The sequence below is a fragment of the Ipomoea nil genome, unplaced genomic scaffold, assembly GCF_001879475.1.
Source record: "Ipomoea nil cultivar Tokyo-kokei standard unplaced genomic scaffold, Asagao_1.1 scaffold1936, whole genome shotgun sequence".
Lineage (NCBI taxonomy): Eukaryota > Viridiplantae > Streptophyta > Magnoliopsida > Solanales > Convolvulaceae > Ipomoea > Ipomoea nil.
The window spans coordinates 2,130,243-2,157,566 of NW_017618364.1; the positions used below are offsets into that span (position 1 = coordinate 2,130,243).

Sequence of the window (27,324 nt, forward strand, 5' to 3'; positions counted from 1 at the left end):
TTAATTGTGTTTTGATCATCCATTGTTGCATCCATTTGTGACTTAGCTTCAATGAGACATGGACAGGAGAGCAATTAAAAATCAGAACAGAGAGCTTCTCATCTGATCTCTTTATAATAATAATAATAATGTAATGACAGGAATAAATTAAAACCTCAATTATGGTTGGTTTGAGTTTTCTTTATCTTATTAACTTGTTTTCTGCTACTGGTAACAACGTTGACTGCAGATCAGAATGGGCGCCATTGATATGAATGCTTGAATCCATACTTGTCGAGAGCCAACTGCGGCTTAATTATAATATGAATCAGCAAGTTTAATTTTGTTAATCAGATAGATATACTTTATGAAACTCAATTATTTTTTGCTACATTTTAAAAGCAAATCATGATTGACAACATCTAATTAAAAAATGAAACAAATCCTATTTGAGAAATAATTTTAAAATATAATCCGTAATTGGTTTATTCATAAATAATATGAAAGAATCTTGCTCTTACCATATGCGAACCACCACTCAATGATCAACACTACAAAGTGCAATGATCAATAAACAAAGTGTATCCAGTAATATGTGAAGTGCATTATTTCTCTTAAGTATACTTTTACATATCATCGATTGTACTTTGTAATTATTCAAGATGCATTTTCAAAGTTTGAAGTATTGAAATTGATGAAATTGCAGAAATTAAGTCTCTGACTATTTCAATATATGTATTTGAAATACAGAAAGTATAGTAGGTGTAGAGGATGGATGGAAATGTGCGTCGATCCACTCTCACCATTTTTCGCTTCTTCTTATTCTTAATTTATGTCTGTTTTGTTGGATAAAGTAGCTAAACTAACTTCATGCACATCATATGCCAAGAAAAACAGTTAAAGGAGAAATTAAACTCCCAAATTAATATATGCTGCAACATTATCTATCTTCTGTTCTGTTGTGTCTTCTCCAAACTACATGCACTTCCAATACCAGTGCCTGCAAAAAACCAAGCATTTCAAACTACTTTGATCAAGTTAAATTGTAACTATATATCAACACAAACAAAACTAGCTAGCTAGCTGCCCATAGATGAGATGATAGCAGAGGATGGTAATCTGATCAGCATCCTCTCTCACCTTCTTCAGCATCCATTATCTTCATCCCAACAAAAACATTTAAGGACAAACTCTGGAATGATGCTGCTGCAACATCTTCTTCTCCAACCATAATTCTTCTGCTCTTCTTCTTCTTCTTCTTCTTCTTCTTCTTCTACATTACTTGCTGAAGAATCATCACTTTCTTGTATGCCCATTAATCTAATTTCATTTTCTGTTGTTCCATCAATATCAATTTGTAGAAAGCCTCTTGTGGATGGAAAGAAACGCACTTCTCCATCTGAGTTTCTATGTAATTCAAATAAACAATAAAGCTGCTGCATCTTCTTCTTCTTCTGCAGAGGTGGATGGAAATGAGCATACACCTCCAATACTTCTCCAATCCCCCTAATTGTTTCCACCTCAAATTCTTTTTCCTTAAAGAAATTATACTTCTGACGTTCCTTTACCATCAAATGAGCAACATTGGTTTTGCTTCTCACACTAACACCAACTCCATCAAACTCCTCATTACCATCAAAACCACTATTAATGATGTTAATGGGTGTATGCCCCAAAAGTCTTGGAATCCTGCAACATACATAACCTCTGCCGACATTTAGCGAAATCTGGACAGTATTACCTTCAGAACGTGCCTACATCATCATCATCATCATCATTATTATATAACCAAATCAGATAAAGATGAGGAAGGGGAACATAACTTAACAAACCTGGAACCAATTTTCAATCGAAGGAATTCTCAAACCACTGCAATTTGTTATATCAACACATTCAAGACTCTCCCATCTTGGAAGCTCAACCAAACTTTTGCAATTGCGAATATACAACCATTCCAGTCTTTTCAAGTTTTCTATTTTTTCCAATGACACACAGTTTTCTGCAGAGAGATGCTCCAAACTAAGAGGAAGTTGTAGCAATGCTCTTAGATTTTGCCAATCATTCAATTTGAGACGTTTCAAATTAGAAAGATGAGAAAGGCTGAAGGGTAAGCTTTGAAGATGATAGCCACACCCCGATAAATCTAAAGATTTCAATGAGGTCAAACTTCCAAGATCGATTATTTGTAGGCATTCTAGCAAATAGTTATAAGGGATAGTGAGAGCTTTGTGATGTGCTATTTTGAGCTGTTGTAAGGATTCAACACTCTCTAAGCCTGAAAGCTCAACCAAACTTTTGCAGTGCACAATACTCAAACTTTCAAGTCTTCTTAAGTTGGATATATCTGCAATTTTTTCTAATGACTCGCAATCGTATGCAATAAGATCCTTCAAACTAGGTGGAAGTTTTAAAAGTTGTCTAAGATTTTGCAAATCCGTGAGGACGAGCTTTCTCAAATTGGAGAGATGACAAAGGTCCAACGATAGGTTTTCAAGATACCAAATTCCTGATAACTCTAAATCTGTCAATGAGGTCAAACTCCCAAGAGCAATTGGAAGATTTACTTGCTGCTGTGATTTGTTCAAACTCACAGTCAGAGTTTCCAATGAGCATAAATTCACAGTTGAAGATGGAAAAAAATCAACAGCTACTGAACCCACAAGCACTCTCAGATTCAGTGACAATAGACTTCTCAAACATCCAAAAGAAATGGGTAAATGTGAGATACCAGCTTCTCTAGCATCTAATGTTCTTAGTTGCTCTAATTTTCCAATGTCAATTGGAAGCTCCCTCAGGTTCTTGCAACCATGTAAAACTAACCCCTCAAGAGATTTTAACTTACAAATGCTACTTGGAAGCACCTTCAATTTCTTGCAACCCCAAAAATCTAACTTAACAAGCCTCTCCAAACTTCCAATTGATGGGTGCACATTTGCCAAATTTGAACACCATCCGAAGCATATTTCTTGAAGACTTTGTGCCCCAGTAAAGTCTGGTGTACTCTTAAGTTGTTCACAAAAACTGAGCTTTAACATCCTCAAGCATAAAAAATGCTGTTAAAATAAAATAGAGAGGTTTTAATGCATTTCTATTTTTTAGTCAAAGTTCTTAGAAAATATGCAATGTTAAAATAATTAAGTATTAGACATACTAACCTGCATATTGGGTTGAAATTCTTCGATATTGCTATAGCTCAAGTCTAACACAACAAGTTTCACACAATGAAAATCTGATTGTATGTGACTCAAACGGCAATTACGCAACCTTAAAAGCCTAATCTCATTGGACAAATATTTAAAAGATCCTGTAAGAGACACACTATCTAATATGAGTATTCGCAAATTTACCATCCTTGTGAATACTTCCATACTCAAAGGCACATTCTTTAACATGTTAGAGTTTATGATCATCCCTTCAATTGCTTTTGTGCCCTAAAAAAGTGTTTGATGTAGCAATATGTTAGATACTCTAAAATCTTTCATATTTTAAATAAATCTAAGTATTACAAGCAAATGAACTAGATTAATAACTCAAGTACAAATTAAATGAAATGTTTTACCTTGTTGCCTTGTAGAACATCAAAAATATCATTTGGGTCCACCAATCTACTTCGTTCGCCAGGATTTCTTGGAGATTCCTTTCGAATAATTTCTCTTCCCATATCCCGTACTAAAGCATGCATCTTAAGCTTTTCAAATCTTCCATCTCCATCTATTGTTAACAAACATCTTTCTATCAAACTTCTGATTCCACTTTTAGCATGAAAGTCACAAGCTTCCAATATCATAGCAGTGTGTTTTTTCTCATGCCCAACAAAAAAACAAGCAATATCAAGAAAGATGTTTTTAGTATCACTATCAAGTGCATCATAGCTTATTTCAAGAATTGTTTGAATATCGTCACGAGGATTGCTTCTTAATTTCTCAACATCTTCGAACCACTCTTGCACCGATCTTCCATGCAAATGAGAACCTATAATGGTAAGTGCTAATGGAAGTCCCCCAGTATAACTTGCTATCATTTTGGATACTTCAGTATACTCCTCTAATACTATAGGAACACCAAAAGCATGCCAACTTAAGAGTTGCAAGGAATCATCAATGCTTAATGTTTTAACCTTGTACTTCTCTTGTGTTCCAAGCTCACTCAACAAGTGAAAATCTCTAGTTGTTATTATAATTGTACTACCTGACCCAAACCAATTTCGCTGACCTGCTAATGAATCTAATTGACTTATGTGGTCTATGTCATCAAGAACAATAAGAACCTTTTTGGATCGAAGCCTTGCTTTGATCAAATTTATTCCTTCATCAACATTATCGATTTCAAAATTCTTTCTCTTGAGTGTTTTGTAAAGAAGTTTCTCTTGTAAACCAACTAGACCATTGTGTCGTCCCTTATTAGAAACTTCTTCTCTAATATTTGCAACAAAACAACTACCTTCAAACCCTTGAAAACTCATGGTCAAGTGATTGTATATAGCTTTAGCAAGGGTTGATTTCCCAACACCAGCCATACCAAAAATTCCAATCATTCGAACACCATCATTTGTTTGAATTTGTAATAAATTAAGTACTTGTCTAACATGAGAATCAATTCCAATAGGATGCTTTGCAACATTCATGGGCATAAAATTCAGCACCCGTAGCACTTCTTTAGTAATCACCTCAATGAAATTTGACTCATTCCTGATCAAATATTTAAATTTATTGTATAAAATAATCTGTGTCTATACATTGATTTAAAAAACAAAAAATAAAAATAAGAGGAAGGCGTAAAACACAAAAATAAGAAACCAAATTGAAAACACGACAACAGACATTAAGCCAAAATTAAATATTTTATATTAATTAACCAACAAATATAATTCGTCAATAACAATAACTTGAAAAAAAATTAATATTTAGAGTTAATGCCCAATATAGTCATCGACTATAGTGATTTTACTCAATTTAATCCTAAATAACTTTTTGTGCTCAATTTAGTATTCGACTTTGATGGTTTTACACAATTTAATCCTTTTGTTAAAAATTCTGTTAGTTGGATGTTAGAAATAAGGTCCTTATTATGGTAATTTATTATCATTATCCCATTTGGGATTATTCCTTGTTCTTCCCCTTATTAAGCTCCATGCAAAAATGGAGATCTTCATGCTCAAATCAACTTCAATTCTAAATAAATAAATATTTACCTTCCAAAAACCTTGTGGTCAAGCGGTATGTAAGTGACTCTCTCAAATGGGAGGTCATGGGAGTGGGGGCGCGCGATATTCACTTATTGGGTGATATTGACTTGTTGGGTTTCACTAGGTTGAAAAATATATGAATAGATACTACATGTAACAGGGTCAATAGTATTCAAAAAAAAAATATTTACCTATAAGTTTTTTTAAATAGTTTTTTTTTTTAGTTGGATTTGCGTACGAAGATTTACATTTGGGATGAAAGATGAGAAATTATCATTAAGACCATATTTTTAACAGTTAACTAACAAAATTTTTAATAAAGGACTAAATTGTGTAAAACCATCAACGTCGAGGACTAAATTGAGTACAAAAAGTCATTTAGGACTAAATTAAGTAAAACCACTATAATCGTAGACTATATTGGGTTTTAACTCTTAATATTTATGTATAATCAATAAATTAATACTCCGTATAAAAATTAATTAAAAAGCACAGTTAGAAGATGCAGATTCTTCACGTTCAATTATTGTTTAAAATATGAATTTACTATATGATCGAGTAAATAGGTCAGGCAAATATCCAAAAATAAAAGGAAATCAAAAGAGTTAGGATTACCCATTTGACATAGTTTGCAAATCCCATCCAGACAAGTTAACAGCTGCAGTGAGCGCATCTTTCCACTCATTAACTTTCTGATCCCCAAATCGTTGTTTGTGTAGAGCCAATGCATCACCAAAGGTGCTTGTATGTTTACCAACTTCTGAAGGATCAACATGGTAAAATATGGGATAAACAATCTGATTCAACTTTTGTTTACACTCCATGATCTTCACAAGCTCATTCAGACACCATCTGGATCCGGCATAGTCTTTGGAGAATACGATGATGGATATCCTTGACTCTTCTATGGCTCTAGATAGCTCAACAGAAATATCCTTTCCTCTCCGGATTGATTCATCATCCCGGAAGATGTTAACCCCAGCTCGCCTTAAATCTGCATAGAGATGATCGGAAAATGATCCTCGTGTCTCGCCCCTAAAACTCAAGAAAACATCATACGTCATGCAAGCATACGATGAAGATGAAGATGAAGATGAAGATGAAGATGATGATGATGATGCCATACTCGATCGAAATCTGAGTATACTATATGCCTTTGGAGCTATGAAGTAAAGATTTGTGTTAAAGAACTTTGAAAACGCGTGTATAGTAGCAGATCAGCAGCGATGACTTAATTGGTCTTCTTAATAATTTCCCACTACAGCGTACCAACCCAATAATTCTACATAACGGGACCATCCACATATAATGCATCCTTTTCCTAGACCCCACCTATTTACCATCAATCATGTTAAGTGCTCATGCTTTTTTCCTTATATTAGTGTCACATTTGAAGTATAAATAAAAGAAGATAAAAACACTAAACTAAGAAATCAAATTGAACAAACCAGCACTAAACATTATAAGCGCAGCTCTATTATATTTGACATTTTGAGATACCTAATTAATAAGTTTGTTTAAAATTGAAATTTTAAAAGTTAGTAACTACGTACTACTAGCTTAATTGTTTTAAAAGTGTCACATGTAATTTTTTTTTCAAATTTAATTGTTTTTTTTATAATTTTAAAATTTACATAATTCAAATGGTTATGTAATATGAACTATTTTTATTCAAATTTTTATATAATACCAAAGTTTTTCGAATATTTGCATGTCATGAAACATGAATTATTCCATATTGCATAAAAATTTATAAATGTCACATGCTTCAAATTTAATGATTATAAAATTAAAAATAAAGTTAAGGTAATATATAATTTAATTAGGCATTATTAAAATGCTACTCCTATATCTTAAGATACCCACTCTAAACTTTAATATGTCACTGTAATGAGTTAAATTAATTGTTTTTTTTTTTTAATTTGTAATATAGCATACTTTATTATAAGTAGTAAAAATGTAAAACTAAATTACTTTTAAAAAAAATCTACTATAATATACAACATATTGTCATTATCACAATGTCACCTAGCTTCCAACAAAATTAACATAGTGGAGAGTGGGGCTAGTACTAAAAACTTTTCAACATAAAGCAATTAATTAAAAGCAATGACGAAGAATGTGGCTAGACTTTTTAATACAAGAATCCAGAACAACATTCAATTAATAATTACTTGTTCTACAATGATCAAACTCTTTTTTTTTTTTCCAAAAAAAAAAAAAAACTCCTTGACTATTCCTCAGTTTAATATAATTTTAAGGTTTGGGGGCCCTTAGGGTTGAGGCTCAGCCTTTTGAAAGAATATAATTTTAAGGTTCTCAAAATAGAATTGTCAACTTTTCCATTGACAGAATAATTGTCATCCAACTAGCTAGGCGAAGAAGCTGGTTTGGTTTCTTCATCCAATCTGATGGAGAAGTCATGGTCAGCTTCTTTGTCATTTTGTTAAAAAATTTAACTGATTTATTACATTTAAATTTTACTAGTTACCTTTAGGTAATCGACTATTATTTGGTTTAATTAAATAAGTCAGTTAATGTGTTTAGTTGTAACTTATTAAAATTCATAAGTCTAATTACATTTTTTTACATAAAGTTCGAGAGATTAACCATTTTCCCTTTAATTTTTTTTTTGTTATTTTTAATATTTAAAATTAATTTATAATTTTCCCTGCTTCTTTCTTGGTGCGGTGGCATCAACAATTCTATCTGTTCTTGGTTCCTTTAGATGAAAACCCCCATAAAAGAAGAGAGCTAGGCATGTCTTCAAAATGAGAATCTTTGACATACCTCCTTCCTTAGCTTATTGATAGGATAGAACAATTGTGAAAAGAATATATATTTTTGTTAATTAAAGAAAATACTTTTTTTTTTTAAGTGATGTAAAATTGTGATAATTTTTAAAGTAAATTTGAATTAGAGAAAATTACATTTTTGGTCCTGTGATGATTGATGTCTCGATTTAAAAACTAACAATTTAGTTCTGTAACTATATAATTTTTAACACATTTGGTCTTCTCGGTCAAATGTTGTCGGAAAAAGGTAAAGCATTTTTAATTATTTATTCATGTGGGCAAAACGATCAATTCACGTTTAAAAAAAAACGAAAAATCATTTGGTTAATTCGTTGACTCGAGCGTTGCTTCGTCCACCATTTTTCGTCGAATTTAATTTTCTTTTTTTCCGGCATAACTCCGGACGTGGAGGACTAGGAAGGCAAGTCGATAGTGACGAGAAGTCCTACAACGACTCCACCGTTTGGGACATGGGAGCCGGACACGTAAGCCCGGAAAAGGCCGTCGACCCAGGACTAGTTTACGACGACGACGACGACAGAAGAGTTCACTACAGTACATACCATACACGTGATAATAAAAGTAAAAATTAATAATAACCATTAATAATAATAACTTTGTATCATTAATAAAAATAAAAAATAATAATAACTATGTAGCCCTTTTTGAAGCAATGAAAAATCGACATACTCATTAGGTAAATGTCTTCTCTCTTCATTGACCACAATCTCTGGAAAACTTTACACAATTTACTTGGCAGTACTATGTGGAATTTGAAACTAATAATAATAATAATAATAATAATAATAATAATAATAATAATAATAATAATAATAATACACTACAGTACACTACACTACGCACACTACACTACATGCCATGCAACACGTAATAATAATAAAAATAAAAATAAAACTAATAATAATAATAATAATAATACCTCGAGTAGTCTGGGTATATTTGTTGTCCTTCAGTTGTAATATCGTGGGACACACTCTCGGCATCTGGTGAGTCGTACGTTGTAATAGTATCAACGTGTTGCATTATTCCTGAATGTAGCCCCATAAACTCCGTATTTGTGGGTTGTTGTGGTGTAGTTGTCACATATATATGCAGTTCCCCAAAGCGTGAAGAGTGGTCAAAAAAATATTGCCAAGACTCATCACTTACTATAGGAAACGGTATATATGTTAATGTTGTATTATCCGTGGATACGGGTAACCTCCCTGTTAAAACCAGTGACGATTGACATTCGCTCATTGAACTCCAGATGACATTTATAATGTCTGATAAAGAAGATTGGTGATGTATGTAAATGCCTTGTGAGGGAGGTAGTGTATATCGAAGCTCATATGGAGTTTGATTGACCGCAATACCCCAGTAAAGTTGTAAAGCCACATAATTTTCACCACCTTCAAACAAAAATATTGTATTATGTTGGTTACAATATGTAAATTTAAAATAAATTAAAAAAAATTGTTGAAATTAATTTTATACCTGCCATAATGAAGCTAACGATGAAGATGGTTGAATGTATATCAAGTGTAAGTGTAAATAAACTGTTGGGAGTAATTTCATACCTGCCATAATGAAGCTAACGATCAAGATGGTTGAATGTATATCAAGAGTAAGTGTAAGTGTAAATAAACTGTTGGGAGAAGTGTAAATAAACTGTAATGTAATGAGCCAAATGAACAACCAAGGTATGTACTCCGTAATATATAGCACTGGATCAGATGAGGAGATGTTAACTTATATTCAAAAGGTTTTCAAACAAATTTTATTGAAAAAGCAAAAAAATTGGGTTGTTTAAAGGGATGCACGCCAGCCACGCCTAGTCACATCAGCCACGCCTAACTTTTATATTAATTTTTTTTAGAGAGCATTGAACGGCTACATCACAGTTTTTTTTATTTATTGAAGGGAGCATTGATTGAATGGATTGAACGACTATATCAACTTTTTTTTTTGAAAGCTGAGCAACTTCAATATAATAAAAACAAAACCTCATTTCTTTTGAGGTTTGGTCAGCCGCGGCAAAACCTCACTACTTTTACTTAAAAAAAAAAAAAAAATAGTCGCCAGAAAACAAAGAACACTGGAGATGAAGAACTCACCGCTAAAAGTTACCGGAGCCACCGGAACCGGAAAGAGAAAGCCTCCTAACAAGTGAAGAATAAGGCGACGAGTAGCTTGTTCTACTTCTTCATCAGTATGCCACTCGTTCAAATCAGGCACTGCTGGTAACGCGGTAGCAAATATTTTTCTCGTCGTAACGACTTCAAGAGGAGGCCAAAAACCCAACAACCTGTCACATTCCTCAACCCATTCATTAGGTAGACGCTTGTCTTTGCCAGTGACGGCAAACCCATCAACCTTCAAACCAAATAACACTTCAACGTCTTGAAGTGTTACACCCACTTCACCAAATGAAAAATGAAAGGCATGCACCTCTGGCCGCCATCTCTCTACAAGTGCTGCGATGAGGCTGTGATCGATATTAATACGAAGACCTAAATGTGCAACACCGTAAAACCCTGCGACCCTGAAATTAAATATGCAATCATTCGGGGCTCTCGAGGTTCATCAATATACATTTTACCGTCATATCTAGATCCACTAAGTTTGGCATTATAGTTTGGGTCGTCCCAAATATGTGTGCATCGATGCCTTGGTTGAAATTCTAGCATAGACTGTTAGGAATAAATTGTAATAGATTTTGATATGTCAAATTGTAAATCGTAGATCCCCAATTTTATTTTGGTTAGACTAGTCGAGTCATAGACCAAGAAAGGGAAAAATAAATTCATTAGTTGAGGAAAATGGATGAAGAAGATATAAAGCCTAAAATCAAGAATTTGCCTAGTGAAAATGGCAAACAGAAGATGAAGATGTATGAAAATATGTACACAAGTTATGAAGACTTTCATCCTAAGAAGAAATCTCTCAAAAGAAATCAAAGAAGAAATCCCGAAGAAGAAAGATCGTGACTTGAAGTTTGCATGAAGCTATCTTGAAGATCAAGCATCTATAGAAAGAAAGGAGTACACCAAGTGAAACAAGATGATGACTAAAAGGTTGTACGGACGAGTTGGTAGAAGCTTGAAATATTATATATAAGGTCACAGGTTTGAATCTCACATTCTACATATTTTACAAAAATCAAGTTTAAATCCATCAGATGAAGTTTGGCCGAAGGGAAGTAGGGATGAGATTTCACTTCTAAATATAGTAAGTGATGAAGTTCACATGGGAAGGCAAGGGAAGTAGGGATGAGATTTCACTTTCAAATATAGTAAGTAGGGATGAGATTTCACTACCAAATATAGTAAGTGAAGTTTGCAAAGTAGGGATGAGATTTCACTTTCAAATATAGTAAGTAGGGATGAGATTTCACTTCCAAATATAGTAAGTGATGAAGTTCAAATGGGAAGGCGATGATTTGGCCGAAGGGAAGTAGTTTGCAAAGTAGGGATGAGATTTCACTTCCAAATATAGTAAGGGATGAAGTTCACTTTCCCAAGTCAATTATGAAGATTAAGTCTGGAAGCAGTGAATAAACCAGGAGATGAAGTCCAGGAGACATCACTAAGGGATGAAGTTCACTTTCCCAAGTCAATTATGAAGATTAAGTCTCTTTCCCAAGTCAATTATGAAGATTAAGTCTGGAAGCAGTGAATAAACCAGGAGATGAAGTCCACATCACTTCCAAATATAGAAGGGAAGTAGGGATGAGATTTCACTTCCAAATATAGTAAGTGATGAAGTTCAAATGGGAAGGCGATGATTTGGTCGAAGGGAAGTAATTTGCAAAGTAGGGATGAGATTTCACTTCCAAATATAGTAAGGGATGAAGTTCACTTTCCCAAGTCAATTATGACGATTAAGTCTGGAAGAAATGAATAAACCCGGAGATGAAGTCTAGGAGATGAAGTCTGGAAGCAGTGAATAAACCCAGACGTGAAGTACAGAGGAGATGAAGTCACCCAGACGTGAAGTACAAAGGAGATGAAGTCTGGAAGCAGTGAATAAACCCAAACGTGAAGTACAGAGGAGATGAAGTCTGGAAGCAGTGAATAAACCCAGACGTGAGATGAAGTCTGGAAGCAGTGAATAAACCCGTGAATAAACCCAGACGTGAAAGTAGTGAATAAACCCAGACGTAAACCCAGACGTTAAAACAGTGAATAAACCCGTGAATAAACCCAGACGTGAAGTACAGACTTCATACGTGAAGTACAGACTGCAAACAGTGAATAAACACAGACGTGGAGATGAAGTCACCCAGACGTGAAGTACAGAGGAGATGAAGTCTGGAAGCAGTGAATAAACCTAGACGTGAAGTACAGAGGAGATAAAGTCTGGAAGCAGTGAATAAACCCAGACGTGAGATGAAGTCTGGAAGCAGTGAATAAACCCAGATGTGAAGTACAGAGGAGATGAAGTCTGCAAGCAGTGAATAAACATAGACGTGAAGTACAGAGGAGATGAAGTCTGGAACAGTGAAGCAGTGAATAAACCCAGACGTGAATAAACTCAGACGTGAAGTACATAGGAGATGAAGTCTGGAAGTAGTGAATAAACCCAGATGTGAATAAACCAAAACGTGAAGTACAGAGGAGATGAAGTCTGGAAACAGTGAATAAACCCATACGTGAAGTACAGAGGAGATGAAGTCTGGAAGCAGTGAATAAACCCAGACGTGAAGTACAGAGGAGATGAAGTCTGGAAGCAGTGAATAAACCCAGACGTGAATAAACCCAGATGTGAAGCACAGAGGAGATGAAGTCTGGAAGCAGTGAATAAACCTAGACGTGAAGTACAGAGGAGATGAAGTGTGGAAGTAGTGAATAAACCCAGACGTGAAGCACTAAGGAGATGAAGTCTGGAAGCAGTGAATAAACCCAGACGTGAATTGCAGAGGAGATGAAGTCTGGAAGCAGTGAATAAATCCAGGCGTGAAGTACAGAGGAAATGAAGAAAACCCAGACGTGAAGTACAGAGGAGATGAAGTCCAGACGTGAAGTACAAAGGAGATGAAGTAAACCCAGACGTGAAGTACAGTGGAGATGAAGTCTGGAAGCAGTGAAAAAACCCAGACGTGAAGTACAGAGGAAATACAAGAAGAAGTTGTAAAAGCAAAAATACTAGTCCAAACTAGTTGTAAAAGTAAAAATACTAGTCCAAGAGGCGTGATCTACACCAGATGAAGTTTTTGGGACATCATTTTTGCGAGAACCTCAAGCTCAACTTGCAGAGAATCTCTGACATATCTGCAACGTTATCTTATCCTCTAAAAAGGTTATACAGCTAGAAGAAATTCAAAAATGAGAACGTTCCTTTCCAACGGACGGATTCTCATTACCAGCTATAAAAAGATGAAGATTGAAGCAGTGGAAAGCAGAAGCAAATAGCAGAAGCAAAGAGAAACAAGAATACAAAGAGAAAAGAACAGAGCTAAACAGAGCATACGAAAATTCAAAAAAAAAAAAAAAAGCTTTCCATCTCAAGAGCTTAAATTGATATATTCTTAGTGAGATAAACACTCAGAGTGATACAGAGCTTACAAAAAAATATCCAAGAGTGTTAAAATCTTCATCAACTACAAGAGACTAAGCACATCATTAAAGATCAACTACAGAGTCTCAAAGTTGGAAGCAAGGCAAACTTGTTTTGGAGCAAAACAAGAAAAAGGAGGAAAGTAACACGGAGTTGTGAAATCCTGGATTGTCACACGGAGTTGTGAGATCCGAAGCAGCAGTGTCGGAGACACTGGGCATGATTAGTGCAGGCTTGGTGATCAAAGCACTAGATCACGGAAGGAGCGTTTCTACCGGAGCGTAGAAGACGCGGGGAAAGTAACGCGGAGTCGTGAAATCCTGGGAAAGTAACGCGGCGACGTGTTTAGTAACGCGGAGTCGTGAAATCCTGGGAAAGTAACGCGGCGACGTGAAACACGAAGCAGCAGTGTTGGTGGCACTGGGCGTGATTAGTGCGGGCTTGGTGATCAAAGCACTAGATTACGGAATTCATTGTATCTTGGAACCAAGTAGTGGTGGATATAGTAAATTGCTCTTGGAGATAAGAGCAAGTGGAGTAGGAGGATTACACCACCTCTGAACCACTATAAAGAAGAAGTGGTTCAAGCTGGATTATGAGTTTGTTACAGATATTTTCAACAAAATTGTTGATCACAAGACATCCGGGTCAGATGATGTCACCCAAGAAAAGTTGAAAATGATACATGCCTTCATGTACAACTACAAAGTGGATTGGTCGAAAGTTGTCTTTGAACAACTTCGAATCCATGTTACTGCCGTCAAGACTGCGAATGGTGATATATGGCGAAAGGTTGGCTTCGGTTTGATGATAGGCCACCTGCTCAGCTTCAAAAACGTCGCTTTACGAGAAAGCACTTCACTTGGTCCAAAGGTTTGCCACATGAAGTCAAAACCCTCAGGTTATGATAAGTAAAGGGCCATTGAATTGCAACTGCCAATTCCAGAGTCAAAACGAAAGATGACCTCAGAAAGTGATCAACCTACACCGAAACGACAAAGGCGATCACGAAAGGTCAAGCACTCTTCTGAAGAAGGTTCATCTCCCTCTCTTTCTGCTGTTCCGGAGAACGAAAGTGATCTTGTGTCTCTGAAAGATCTAGCTTACATCCCAATTTCATCTCAAATACCTTGTGAGATTGAAACCGACGTGGCAGCCGAACCAATTCCTCAACCTGCACCAGTTCAAGCACAAATCATGCACCCTTCAACTCAACTCCATCAGATCAGCAGCTCTGAAAACACTCAAGTCGAAAACTCATCCGATGGCGAATGTTCAAAAATCAACCGAGCTGATTTTATCAAACTCCACTTTCGACCAATTCATGACAAAGCCCAAGCGATCATGACACGATTAGCTCCACCTCCTACTTCGAATCTCTCCAAGCTCATAAAGAGGTCGGTTACAACCCCACCCACTGCTCAAGGGGAAGATAAAACCACAAATACATCTGCTGTCAAGAAATTCTCCAAAGTCCTTGCCATTGTGCGGGAAAAGAAGAAGCAAAAATCCACACCCGAAAGTTCCTTGCCACAAGAACCTGCTGTTGCAGAGCAGGTCCACCCGATTCTGACACAAGAACCTACAATGGTAGAAAATGACAAGTGTGTTCCTTCTTCCTCTGATCTCTTTTGTAACACCCCCGATTTTTCAACATTTTTAAAACTTAATTTCAAGGTAAACATCTAATCATCAAGATAAACAACAACAGAAACTTAATTAAAATCGGAGAGATGTTATGCCACACCCATAAACCATGGGTGCACAGGCTAGTCAACAACAATCCAACAAAACATTGACAATTCTAAGGCACACAGGCCAACAAAGGATAAACGTCTAGCATGGGATCTATACTATCTAAGGTCCAAATCTAGCGCGCTCAGCATATACTCAAAACCTGTAAAATCAAGGGATAACACCCGGTCAGCGAATAATGCTGGTAACCCATCAATACGCGTGAAATAGCATAATATAGATAAATATAATCAAAACCATTTGAAACGGGAATACAATATATATATCATTTCAAAACCAAGGAAGGAAGTCAACATCAAAAACTCATCAATAACTCTCAATAAAAACGAGGATCATTAACCTCACAACAAAGACAAGACCACAACCAACATAGACAACACAACTCAGAATGCATCCTACCATTCACAAGGTGGAATACATCAAGACATGCTCATAAACAAGGAAATCACAATCACACTGTGACAACTACATGTCACAAGTTTCATAGTTCCAACCTTATGCCCTGTTCCAACCTTATGGCTACCCCCGGCCTTATCACAGTTCCAACCATTACCTCCTAGTGCCACCCTGTACTTCTGAGTCCAACCTTTTGCCTCCGGGGACCGTCGCCCCCCCCCCCCCCCCCCCCCCCCCCACCTACACCACCCACATTACCGCCGAACTCTAAGTACACGAGGGTACCATTAAATTCATAATCACAAAACCGCCAAACTCGTGAGCAAAACTCAAGTAACAAACCACCAATCTCAATCATAGTCACACAAGGTCATCATCATTACCAAGAAGACTAAGGCTCAACAATAGCCTCAATCAAGTATCAACAAAGGGTACAACGATTTGCATGCGATCACATCATAGGAATCAATCAAGAGATCACAATAAAGACATGAGACCATACTCAACAACAAAGGATCACAATCCAACACCAAATGATTGTCAACACAAGTTGCCAATCTCAATACGAAGGAACAAACCACACATACTAGCATATCAACATCAAACTAGCATGCTTGTCAAACAGATAAACCAAAATTAGTTCCAAAGAACATTCAAGACTCACATTAGCCCAACGAATCACAAGGTTGGACCCTTAGCACGATTCAAGACACCAAATCCTACTTGGATTCCTAACACACCGTTCTAGACATACGAAACATCAAGAAGACTCACAAATAACACAATAAATCAACATCGGGAGGTTAAAACATCAATACCGAGAAGAAAGAATCACGGGGAACAAATCCCCGACATCTACCAACAACGTACCCCGCGGGTGGGGCCACAGGTGGGCCTCCACCCGTGGTTCCGCCCGCGGGTACACACCCGAGGTGAACTACGTTTCCCGCGGGTGGGGCGGCGGGTAGGCCTCTGCCCGCGGGGTATACTACTGTACTTCGAAATTTCCCTTCGGGGAAAATCAACAACAAGGCCAAGTTCAAGTCCAAAACACCCAAAATCTCACACACAACAATGATATGACTTGAACCCAAGAAATAGCCAAGCAAAGGCCTTCAAGAAACCTAAGAACAAGCTCTAAACATGCATCACCACAAGATCATGCATCAAATCTCACAAATCATCACAAGAACAACAAGTAGAAGCCTAGAATCATCATATAAGTAAGAAAATAGGTTTTGTATAGCATGGGTTACCTTTGTAGCCTAACAACTTCCTCTTTTCACCCTTAATAGCCTTTTTCGTAGAGCTCCTCCTCCACACCAACTTCTTACACAAACCAAAACACAAAAAGATCCTAACTTTAGATAAAGACACCTAAAAGAAGGTTAAAAACACCAAAAAGCTAAGGATCTTACCCTTTCCTATGCTCAAGAAGGAGAAAGTAGGAATCTTGGTAGAAAATCTTGCAAGGTTTAGGTGTTCACTTTCTTGCTTGGAGAATGAGCTAAACTATTTTAGAGAGAGGCTAGAGTGTTTGAGTTTTAGTTTGAAAGGATGAATGAAATGAGAATGTATTGCTAGGTTAGCTTGAACCACAATTCATAGGTGAAAAGACATGTTTACCCTTACTAATGTTGGAAAGACAAGGGAACAAGGGCACAACTCAAGAAGCACAAGGTACACCCTTTTGACTTAAGTGACTAGTCAAAATCTAGTCCCTCGACTATCAAATTTCAGGATTTTTAGAAATGGATTAGCAAAGAAACTTGGATTAATTCTTTAATTAATCCTCGATTAGTATTTAGACTTACGGGGTGTCACATCTTAAGTCTCCCACAAGAACCTGGCTTGCCAGTAGAGACAAGAGAAGAGATCAGTGAGATAAGTCCAGCTCCACCTCCATCGAGAGATTACCTACTTCGACAATCTATCTTTGAGGAGTATCAACGAGTTCTACGATGGCTGAAATGGAGCATATCTCCTCTCGAAGTCTTCCTTGCAGGACTTAATGATATGAAAGAAGAGGAGATATTTGCCTTAAAATGGATGAATACAAAGGACGTCTATGAGGTAGTCCTAATTCCGATGATTTCACGAGTATATTCCTACAAGATCATAAACAGAAATCTTGGAAAAGATAAGGCTCCGGTTTGTATTGAAATTGTGAAACCATCGTTTGATGATCCAGCTTTCGAAGCCGAAATGAAGAATCTGAGAGAGGCTATACACTTATCCAAGATCAAAACCGAGCTTGAGAAGCTTTACAAGAATGATCCTCATTGCAGCATAAGTGGCACGAAAGATATCGATGCTCACACCCTTCTGTCAACTGATGCACGAGAGGAGCAAGTTACAGATCTCACACGAAATGATATCTCTCAAAAGGACAACACACCACCGCATATCCAAATTATAAATGCAAACAGAAGTGGTGAAGTTTCCAAGGAGAATGATTCTGATAAAAAGTTTGCTGAAAAAGCTGCTAATGAGAAAAATGATGATGAAGATGAAGAAGCCGATGAAGATGAGAAAGATGATGGAGATGAGAAAAATGAAGAAGAAGAGGCTGAAGAGAAGAGTGAAGAAGACGATGCTGATGATGAGAATGATGACAACGATAGTCCGAATGATGATGATGGTGGCAACAGTGATGCCAGTTCCAGTAACGATGATGATGATGACGACAGTTCTCCAATCATTGGACGAACTGTGATGATCCCACCTACGGATCTTTACTCTCGTTCTAAAGATGGTAAATCTTGGATTCCGAAACCATCTCATGATGGCAAACGGGAAGCATCATTGAGTATGGCACAAGTCGTCCCTACCCGAACTGAGCATGGCATTCAAACTGAAAATGATAATCTTGACATTGAAGCAATCTTGACTCTTCTGGCAAGAACAGTTGAAGCGCTCCATAAGCAGTATCAACGATACAATGAACAACGTTTAGAAGATGCTCAAGTCATGACACACCTGTCCACTCGAATGTCTCTCATCGCGAGGCAGCTCACTTTCATGAACAAGGAAAATCAAAAGGCAAAATCATCCCCTCCGCTAGTTCAGTAGCCTGTTGACCTAAGCCACCAAACCGAAATGCTTGAGAAAATTGCAAATGAACAACATTCGCTCAAGCTTTCTCAATTTGGTCTCAAAGAACGAGTGGATCTCTCGTGTCTGAAGGTCGACACAGCCAACAATAATCTCTTTGCTATGGCAGAATATCAACTTCAGATCTTAAATTATGTCAAGGATCTTTCCATCAAGGTTGATTCACTTCTGAAACCTTCTAATCCTCCCACTGATGGTGATGATGCCAAAAGGGGGAAAAGAGACATAGAAAAGATGATGATGATGATGCAGATGAAGGAAGAAGAAAGGAACCCGAGAGGAGAAATGAAGGAACATTCGAGCATACATACAACACACCTCCTCTCGAGTATCAGCAGCAAACACCTTCAAAGTCAAGACATGACGCACCCTCCAAGTCTCGACGACAGTCTATAAGACCGAGACCTTCCTATGGATCATAATCTGTCTACTCATTTGTAGGGCTATCTCGTAGAGAGAAGATAAATCTTCGAAAGAAGTTAATGAGAGACAACAAAGTAACAATGGACGGATCTGGAACATTTGTTCAGTATGAAGAATACAAAAAGGGAAGTGGGTTAAGGTTTGAAGGATACAACTTACCAATCTGGCTAAAGAAGAAGGATAACCACACCAGGCAAGATTATCAATGGACACAGAACAAGAGAATAAGGGAAGAAAATGAAGCTCTGAGACTTGAACAAGAAGAAGCGAGAAATCTAAGGAAACGAGAGCTCACTAGGTATCAAGAGATGTAGGAGAAAATAAAAGATGTTTCAAAGATAGGAAAGGATGCAGACATATATGTTAAATATGTGCCACAACAAAAGTTCACCGAGAATCTGGGAAAAGCTATGTTGAAGGAATGAACTCCATAGAGCTAGTAACCTGGTGGAACCATGGCATCATCTCTGGACAAAACATCCTAGAAGCCTACAACAACTATATGAACTACAATTTTGGAGAAAAATATGAAGCCCAAGTCCGTGAAAGACCACTCAAAGCAGTCAGAGTCTCAATCAACAATGAAATAGACTTTGATAATATGCTCAAGAAACAAAAAGAACGAGACGACAAAGAGAGGATGGAAGCACAACAGGTGAACAAAATCTTTTAGTCCTGCAATAATTTAATTTTTGACAAGTGCTTGCTATATTGTAATTTGCAGTTGTTTAATGAAAATCTCCTTTTGCATAATCTATAAGCTCTTTCTGTCCTTGTCTTAGGCCAGTTTTATAAGTTTCTATAGATCCTTTTGTACACTCTTCAATAAGGCTGTTTTGTAATAAAATTTTCCTTTAAAGGATATCCTTCAGCCTTACAATAAGAGTATAGGTTTTGACATCATCAAAAAGGGAGAAATTGTTAGGAACAAGTGTATTTAGATTTTGATGATACCAAACTGTCTTAGATTGTAGACCCCTGTTTTTTGTTTAATAGGTAAGTCTTGTATGACATAGGCATGAGATGTTAAACCATGCACGAGACTAGTACAATAGGTCTGCATGAAGATTTGAAGATGATCGAAAGATGCCTCCAGACGAAAGAAGGATTAAAGCAAGTCTTAGATGGACTGTTTTTGAAAAAGGAACCTTCGTCTAAAAAGAAAGGACGAAGGATGAAGACAATCTTTCGTCTTTCATTCCTAAGTGAACAAGTCAAGGACAGACTTGTAGAAAGACAACACTCATTAAAGGAAACAATGAGAATGTTGTTTATCACTCAGATGGGCAAATCATTCGGACAAAAAGTGTCCTAGGAATGATTTTCACTAAAGACAAAGAGCATTAAAAGGCATGTACCATCTTGTCAGAGATCAATGACAAAAACAATTATGCTTTTGGCTCCAACAGCTATACAGTACAAGTGCATTAAATGCCTTCTGCCCAGTGAGTAATACACATTGGTTATTAGGTTTGAAATTTTCATCTCCCTCCAACGGATGGATTTTTCCACCTATAAATACCCCTCTTCACCATTGAAGAAGGTGTTGGTTAACTCACTCTTGTAATCTTAAGAAAAGCTCTTCAAAGCAGTTCCATCCTCAAAGTTTTTCATAACCAGTGTTTGTTGTGAAGTTTTTCAAAGGCACATTCATCCTCATACTTCACAACTTGAAGCAGTCTTGTACTTTTCTCAAGTGAAGATCAATCCAGACGTCAAGACAAGCTTCAACCTGTTGGAGAACCATCAAATTTTCTTTCCAACATCTCAGCTTAGGAATAAGTTGATAGATGCGGAGTAAACTCGAGGAGTTGAAAAACCTTTCAAGTCGCTGTCCGGCTTAGTGATCAAGGAAGCCAGCTTGAAGTAGTTTGTACTAGGAGTGATAGTGCAAACTCTTTCACGAGTTGTGAAAGAAGAGTGGAGTAGGCACAATTGGCCGAACCACTATAAAAATCTCTCTGTCTATCTCTCTTTACTTATCGCTTTTATTTTCGTGCTTTGCATATCATATCATATCGCCCAAATGCTAAATTTTACTAACACGAAAGCGTGCAAAGAATAGTTAAAACAAAACTCTATTTCCGATGCGTATATCTCCGAAAGGAGCTTAGTCGAAAAGAATCGATTAGAGTCTATTCACCCCTCCCCCCCCCCCCCCCCCCCCTCTAGACTCTCTCTGACCCTACCGGGACCAACACTACCTCCCAAAAGTGCTAGAAGCATTGTAGTTTAGGTTTCCCAAAATAAAACGTACTACGATTCAATGTTTGAGCACTCAAACAAGTAAGCCCGGCGAACTAGAACAAGGGATGGACACAGGTGATTTGAGGAGGAGGATGAGCAGAGATTTTTAGAGCAAAACGTAGGCTGAATGTTATGTAAAAATTCACCTGCTCAACCATGCTTATATAGGAGATAAGGAATTAATAGCAATTAACATGACAGTAATCTGATAATAAAATTAATTAGTTTGCATAACTTTCATAACAGACGCAATTAACATGGTATTAATTTGATAATAAAATTAAACTGTGTAACCTTCAGACAATCATTACTTTAAAAATTAATTCTAAAATTTAAAATTAAAATTAATTCACAATTAATAGAATATTGTAAACATAATTATTTATTTATAAAAGTACTGACGTGATTAATTATTTATTATTTTTCATGATCATCACCACTTACCTGCAGTAACTCTATCTTCAGAACTCGAAGCTTTCCATAGAACTCCATCCCAATGAATGCCTTATACTCCATCCCCAGTAAGTCTAAGTTTTGTTAATAATATATATATATTATGAGATTCAATTATTTTTTGCTACATTTTAAAAGCATGATTGACAACATCTTTAAAAAAAAAATCCTATTTGAGAAAAAAATTTAAAATATAATTAGTTTATTCATAAATAATATGAAAGAATCTTGCTCTTACCACATGTGAATCACCGTTCACATAAAAACTATAGATTGATCTCAACAGTGATAAAATATACTGATCAACAGTACAAAATGCAATAATCAATAAACAAAGTGTATACAGTGATATGTGGAGTGCATTTCTTTAAGTATATATACTTTTACATATCATCAAATGCACTTTGTAATTATTCAAGATGCACTTTCAAAGTTTGAAATATTGAAATTGATGAAACTGCAGGATGAAGTCTCTACTGTTTCTATATAGGAAAAATTGTAAAAAATGCCCCTCTATAATATGTCAATTATCAATGTCACCCCTGAATTATGAATGGTGTAAATGTTGCCCCTCAATTATCAAAACGGTGCACATAGAGCGCCTCCCGTAACGGACATGTGATTCCTCGTTAGTGTACGACACCGTTAAGTCGGAGTAAGTATGTAATTTAGTTGTTTTTTCCTTCCCTCGATTCGAAGTACCAGCGATGGGGAACCACAGGTCTGTTACGGGAGGAGCTATATGTGCACCATTTTGATAATTGAGGGGCAACATTTACATCACTCATAATTCAGGGGTGACATTGATAATTGACATATTATAGAAGGGTATTTGTTACAATTTTCTCTTCTATACATGTATTTGAAATGCATAAAGTATGGTAGGTGTAGAGGATGGATGGAAATGTGCATCGATCCACTCTCAAATTTTTTTCTTCTTATTTTTTATTTATATACTAGTTACCGTCACGCGCTTTGCGCGAAATGTCATGTCTAAAAACCAATTAATGTGTTATACTTTATATATATATATATATATATATATATATATATATATATATATATATATATATATATATATTAAAGCAAAATAAAGGGAGCAAAAACTTCCCGCCCAAACCCAACGACGCCGTTCCATAGATGGCCGAAAATTTATTACACTTTGTGTTAAAAAACGTGTTACCTTATCAGTTCCCTAGATTTTAGCCAATCTTTTTTATTTCTAAGCCAATGATATTAAAGCATTCTATTAAACCTATTATACTCTTCAGTTTCCCATACAAAATTTATTTACATAATTAAACCCATTAGCCGGATTCTTTTTTCCAAGATAATTAATTGCAACTAATCGTTTGAAACCTTTTGTTAGTAAACGAAAGGGCAGAAATCAGATCTAAAGTCCTATATATACTTCACATTCTCTTCAATACAAACACTAACAAGTCTCAATATTCAATACAAACTCTGCCAAGATTGAAGCCCTGCGTATACTGAAGAACAATGCTCATTCTTGCCACTCGGATTTCTCCAATGAACACAAGCATACGACATACCTGACAGAAAAAGCTTCATCGCAAATCAAATCTAAATAGGTCGTTTCATGACCAGGAGGTGAGTTTTATGAATAAATACTATTCTACTATTTTGGTATTGAATCGTATACTATATCTCATATTCTAACATATACATGGCACCTTCTTGCACGCACACTGCCTATCACAATCACACCTAAACTGTAGTTGTAACACTGCCTATCACCATCTATAATAATTACCAATGGTCTGTATTCTTATACCAACAAACCGTGACCTTTTGAAGCTGGGGAGATCAAGATTAGTAGTTCCTATGATGCCCCACAACTTCTTTCCAACCACGAAACTCCGGAATTCTTTGAATTCAGAGAAAGGTATATTTTAAATCATCTATTTGTTAACTAAATTATTTCTAAGTTTTCTAAATTACTCCCTAATCTGTGTTTTTATTCTGTCTCACAGTCTATGTTATGAGCACACTCCAAGAGGAGTATTATCTCACAATCAAGCTTTAGGGAGTGTATTTCTTATTCGGTTTCACTATCTGGGGAAATGGAACTTCATTCTGTTTCTGAAGTCTATCAATTGAAGGGGGTAATCTTTCAACTCATTTACAATAAAAATGAAGAAGCAGATCCACAGCAATAAAGGTTCCAGCAATGGTTTTCTGTTACTAATATTTTTGAATCTTTTCTGTAAGGGATGAAGCCTTGATGTCTACCTATTGTTCAAACCTTAATGATAACCAAGACAAGGATCTTTTATCTAGGATGATTGAAGAAGATGATGAAGGAACTGAAGATTCTGCAGGGGTATTAAACTTGGATATGCTACTTTAATTGTAGCATATGCAAAACATCTTTTAAAACAGTATATGAAAGTTGACTGCTCTAATTATCTATGGTTTCAGGAAGGCTCTAATTATCTATGAAAGTTTGACTGTTATCCATTCCCATATATCATGAGTCATGACTAGGTTTGGAAGAATGTTTTCTAAACTGTGTTTCTGGACCACAGTGGTCCAAAATGGGGTATTTTCGATGAACAATTTTGCCTAATGGCCTGAAAATATTGAACTATGATTGTTTTCCTTTACAATGGACATTTGTGATATTTTTTGCTCTGCCTTTTTGCAGGAACCATATTTCATTAGCATGTTCACATTTCAATGCCATATTTGTGAGGACTTCTTAATTTGGTGACACTTTGACATTGATTTACAAAGCCGTTTATACTCACTGTTATGGGTTTTCTTTTTCCTTTTGCAGGAAAATGACCATAGGTTTGTGCAAATCCTTCTATAAAAAAGAAGTAATGTGTACACAAGAGTGGAGGGCAGAATCAGACTACTTTTGCCCTAAGAAGTAGGTTTTTAAGCTTACTACTATAATAGTTTGATCGGTCTATATGTTTGTGCAAATGTAAAAAAAAATAAAATGTATGGGTTGAAAGAATCTCTATGCTCCCTCTATTAGATCATAGAGATGTCTAATAGAAATACAGATATCAATATCATTTTGATATCTCTAAGATCTTGTGCAAATGTAATAAAATTACTGTATGCATTAGAGCAATATACATTTATAAGTCATCAGAATCAATTGATGAAGCTTGACCTCCTACAACAATTTAACCACCAACTACTGTGCAAACAACTATTAAGTAAATAAAAAGTCACATACCTATTAGGAAGTGGAAACTGCAACCCTAGGGCAGGAAATAAGTAAATAAAAAGTCACATACCTATCAGGAAGTGGAAACTGCAACCCTAGGGCAAGAAAACAGCATTGGTATTATACAGACTTTATGTTTGACTTGGACACTGAAGCTTCTGTGCACTCATACACTATAGGTAGTCTTACTCAGTATGTATAACACTGCAGAGTTTAAAAAATGACAAGTTGAATGATGCACATTAAAAGATTTTCAGCTTAACCAAATAAAAGGTATAGTTCAAATAGCAGTGACTATCTTAACAAGTGACACAGTTTCAATGTACAATCAAATTGTAAACACAATTAGTTTGAATAATGAAGCAACTTACAAGATCAGCTGTGATAGGGAGGAAAAAGAAACACCTGAGTTATATACTATATAGAATATCCAATAGAAAGTAATCGTATTAGATAATCAGAATCCCAGATCATTAGAAATGGACAACAAAACAATTTTAGACTGATTTATATAGCGAAATTGACAGAATAATTTCAAATTGGATTATTAAAATCAACATTAGAAACTCTAGATTTGAGCATGCAAACCAACATATACATGAAACTCTAGAAAGATCCACGTTGATTAATAAAACAATTGATAGAAAATTTAAACACTAATTTTCGCAGATGTGAAGCGCTAGATGAAGTAATCTTAGAAATAAATGAATTCATAACCTCTATGAAAACCCTAGATCAGTAGAACTTTACCGAAAAAACAGATTTAACCTCAACATTGGATCAGTGCCGTACTGAGACTAGATCCGCCAGAGAAGAATACAGTTGTCGAACCCAAAAATCAAAGACATGCTAGATTGTAGGGGCGAGGAAAGGTAACGAAGAATCCATTTGCTAGCTAAATTTTTCGCAGGAATAACATCAGATAAGAAATTCTAAGCACTAGAGCTGTGTATTGTATTGTAGACTATGGGGTTTTGGTGGATCTTTGAGGGAATTGAGTTAACTTTCCAGATCTGTGCGATAAAGCTAGCCACGAGCAAGGAAAATAGCCCAAATGCTTAGCTAGAATGTTTCCAGAATCATCCACCATATGGCCCTGCCTTTGGCATTATTAATATTAATTAATATTAAAAATATTAATATTAATATTATTATATTAGATAATAATGCTTATTCTTAATATTATTGATATTAATGTAGTAATAATTAAATCATGTTTTTAATATAATATTTTTATGTATATAATTAGATAATTAGATGTACTAATTATATAAATTTGTTTGATAAATAGTTGGTAAAAGTATAAATGTTTTGATAAATAAATTAGCATAATACTTTTTAAAATATGTTGGAAAATAAATTTGCATAATACTTGATATTAAATATATGTATATAATATTTTATTTTTTTTATTGCGGAGAATGAAGATCTAACATCTACTCTAAATGTTAGAACATTCTCTATAAATAATTATTCTCAAAAAAAAAAAATTATATGGGTCAACAATCCAGATGGTCAGTTGTACGTTGTTACTTCTCGAGTCAACAATCCAGATGTCTTACCATTAAGTTTTCAATAATTTGTAAATTTATAATACTTTACATTTCATTGTGAACAGATGTGGTAATTGCGTATTAATGGTTTTGCATCTAGATGTCGATATTTAAATTAAATTATTCAACTTATATAAAATTATATTTTTTAACAAATAAATTTCAAATTTAAATAAAAAGATATTTTGTTCCATATAAAATTCCACACTATGAGATCTATGAAACCTAGAACATTACCTCTGCTTTTTCAGAAATGAAAAAGCAAAAAAATCGCTTCTAATGCACCAGATTACACTCAGATACGTAGATTCCATCCAGTGGCGGACCCATGATTTTTTTTCAGCGGGGGCAAAATATTAAAGCAAAATTGATAATTAGAAAAAAAAAAATGGAACACTTAAAAAGTATAGCCATAAATAAATAAATAATGTTGGATATAAAAAAATTATAAAACACATCAAAACATTATAAAAATATTCATAACAAAATATGAACATAATCAATTTGATAAAATAATTCGAATAAAAGTTCCATTATAAATTACACATCTCATCTCATTATTAATATAATAGTGAAAATGTGAAATAATGAGAAAAGGTAGTGTTAATAAGAAAATGAGATGTGGAAAGTAAATAAAGGGGATTTGAACCTAGGCATGCG

The 27,324-nt window shown here is 35.5% G+C and overlaps 2 protein-coding genes and 1 long non-coding RNA gene across 5 annotated transcripts in view; all 3 read right to left on the reverse strand.

Moving 5' to 3' along the window:
* The window catches only part of LOC109146702 (TMV resistance protein N-like), a 79,304-nt gene that overhangs the window by 43,948 nt on the left and 8,032 nt on the right, over nt 1-27,324 (reverse strand). The window lies entirely within an intron of this gene.
* LOC109146705 (TMV resistance protein N-like) lies at nt 864-6,413 on the reverse strand. Its single transcript, XM_019294360.1, has 6 exons — nt 5,777-6,413; nt 3,539-4,664; nt 3,135-3,410; nt 1,812-3,032; nt 1,120-1,733; nt 864-979 (listed from the first exon to the last, which is right to left on the reverse strand). The coding sequence occupies exons 1-5, from the start codon at nt 6,286-6,288 to the stop codon at nt 1,125-1,127; spliced, it is 3,744 nt and encodes a 1,247-aa protein (XP_019149905.1). The 5' UTR covers nt 6,289-6,413; the 3' UTR covers nt 864-979; nt 1,120-1,124.
* LOC109146722 lies at nt 15,251-26,178 on the reverse strand. 3 transcript variants are annotated; one of them, XR_002048485.1, is made up of 4 exons: nt 25,862-26,178; nt 25,182-25,315; nt 21,898-21,980; nt 15,251-15,415 (listed from the first exon to the last, which is right to left on the reverse strand). It is a non-coding gene; the product is annotated as an uncharacterized LOC109146722 (long non-coding RNA). The 3 variants fall into 3 exon arrangements; XR_002048484.1 differs by lacking the exon at nt 21,898-21,980; XR_002048483.1 differs by lacking the exons at nt 15,251-15,415; nt 21,898-21,980 and adding an exon at nt 23,196-23,459.

Bases quoted from the DNA above. Each gene is read 5' to 3' on its own strand.
- LOC109146705 (XM_019294360.1), bottom strand. From the start codon at position 6,288: ATGGCATCATCATCATCATCTTCATCTTCATCTTCATCTTCATCTTCA. The intron at 3,033-3,134 runs GTTAGTATGTCT...TTATTTTAACAG, and splicing joins AATTTCAACCCAATATGCAG to CATTTTTTATGCTTGAGGAT. The intron at 1,734-1,811 runs GTTTGTTAAGTT...ATGATGATGTAG, and splicing joins CGATTGAAAATTGGTTCCAG to GCACGTTCTGAAGGTAATAC.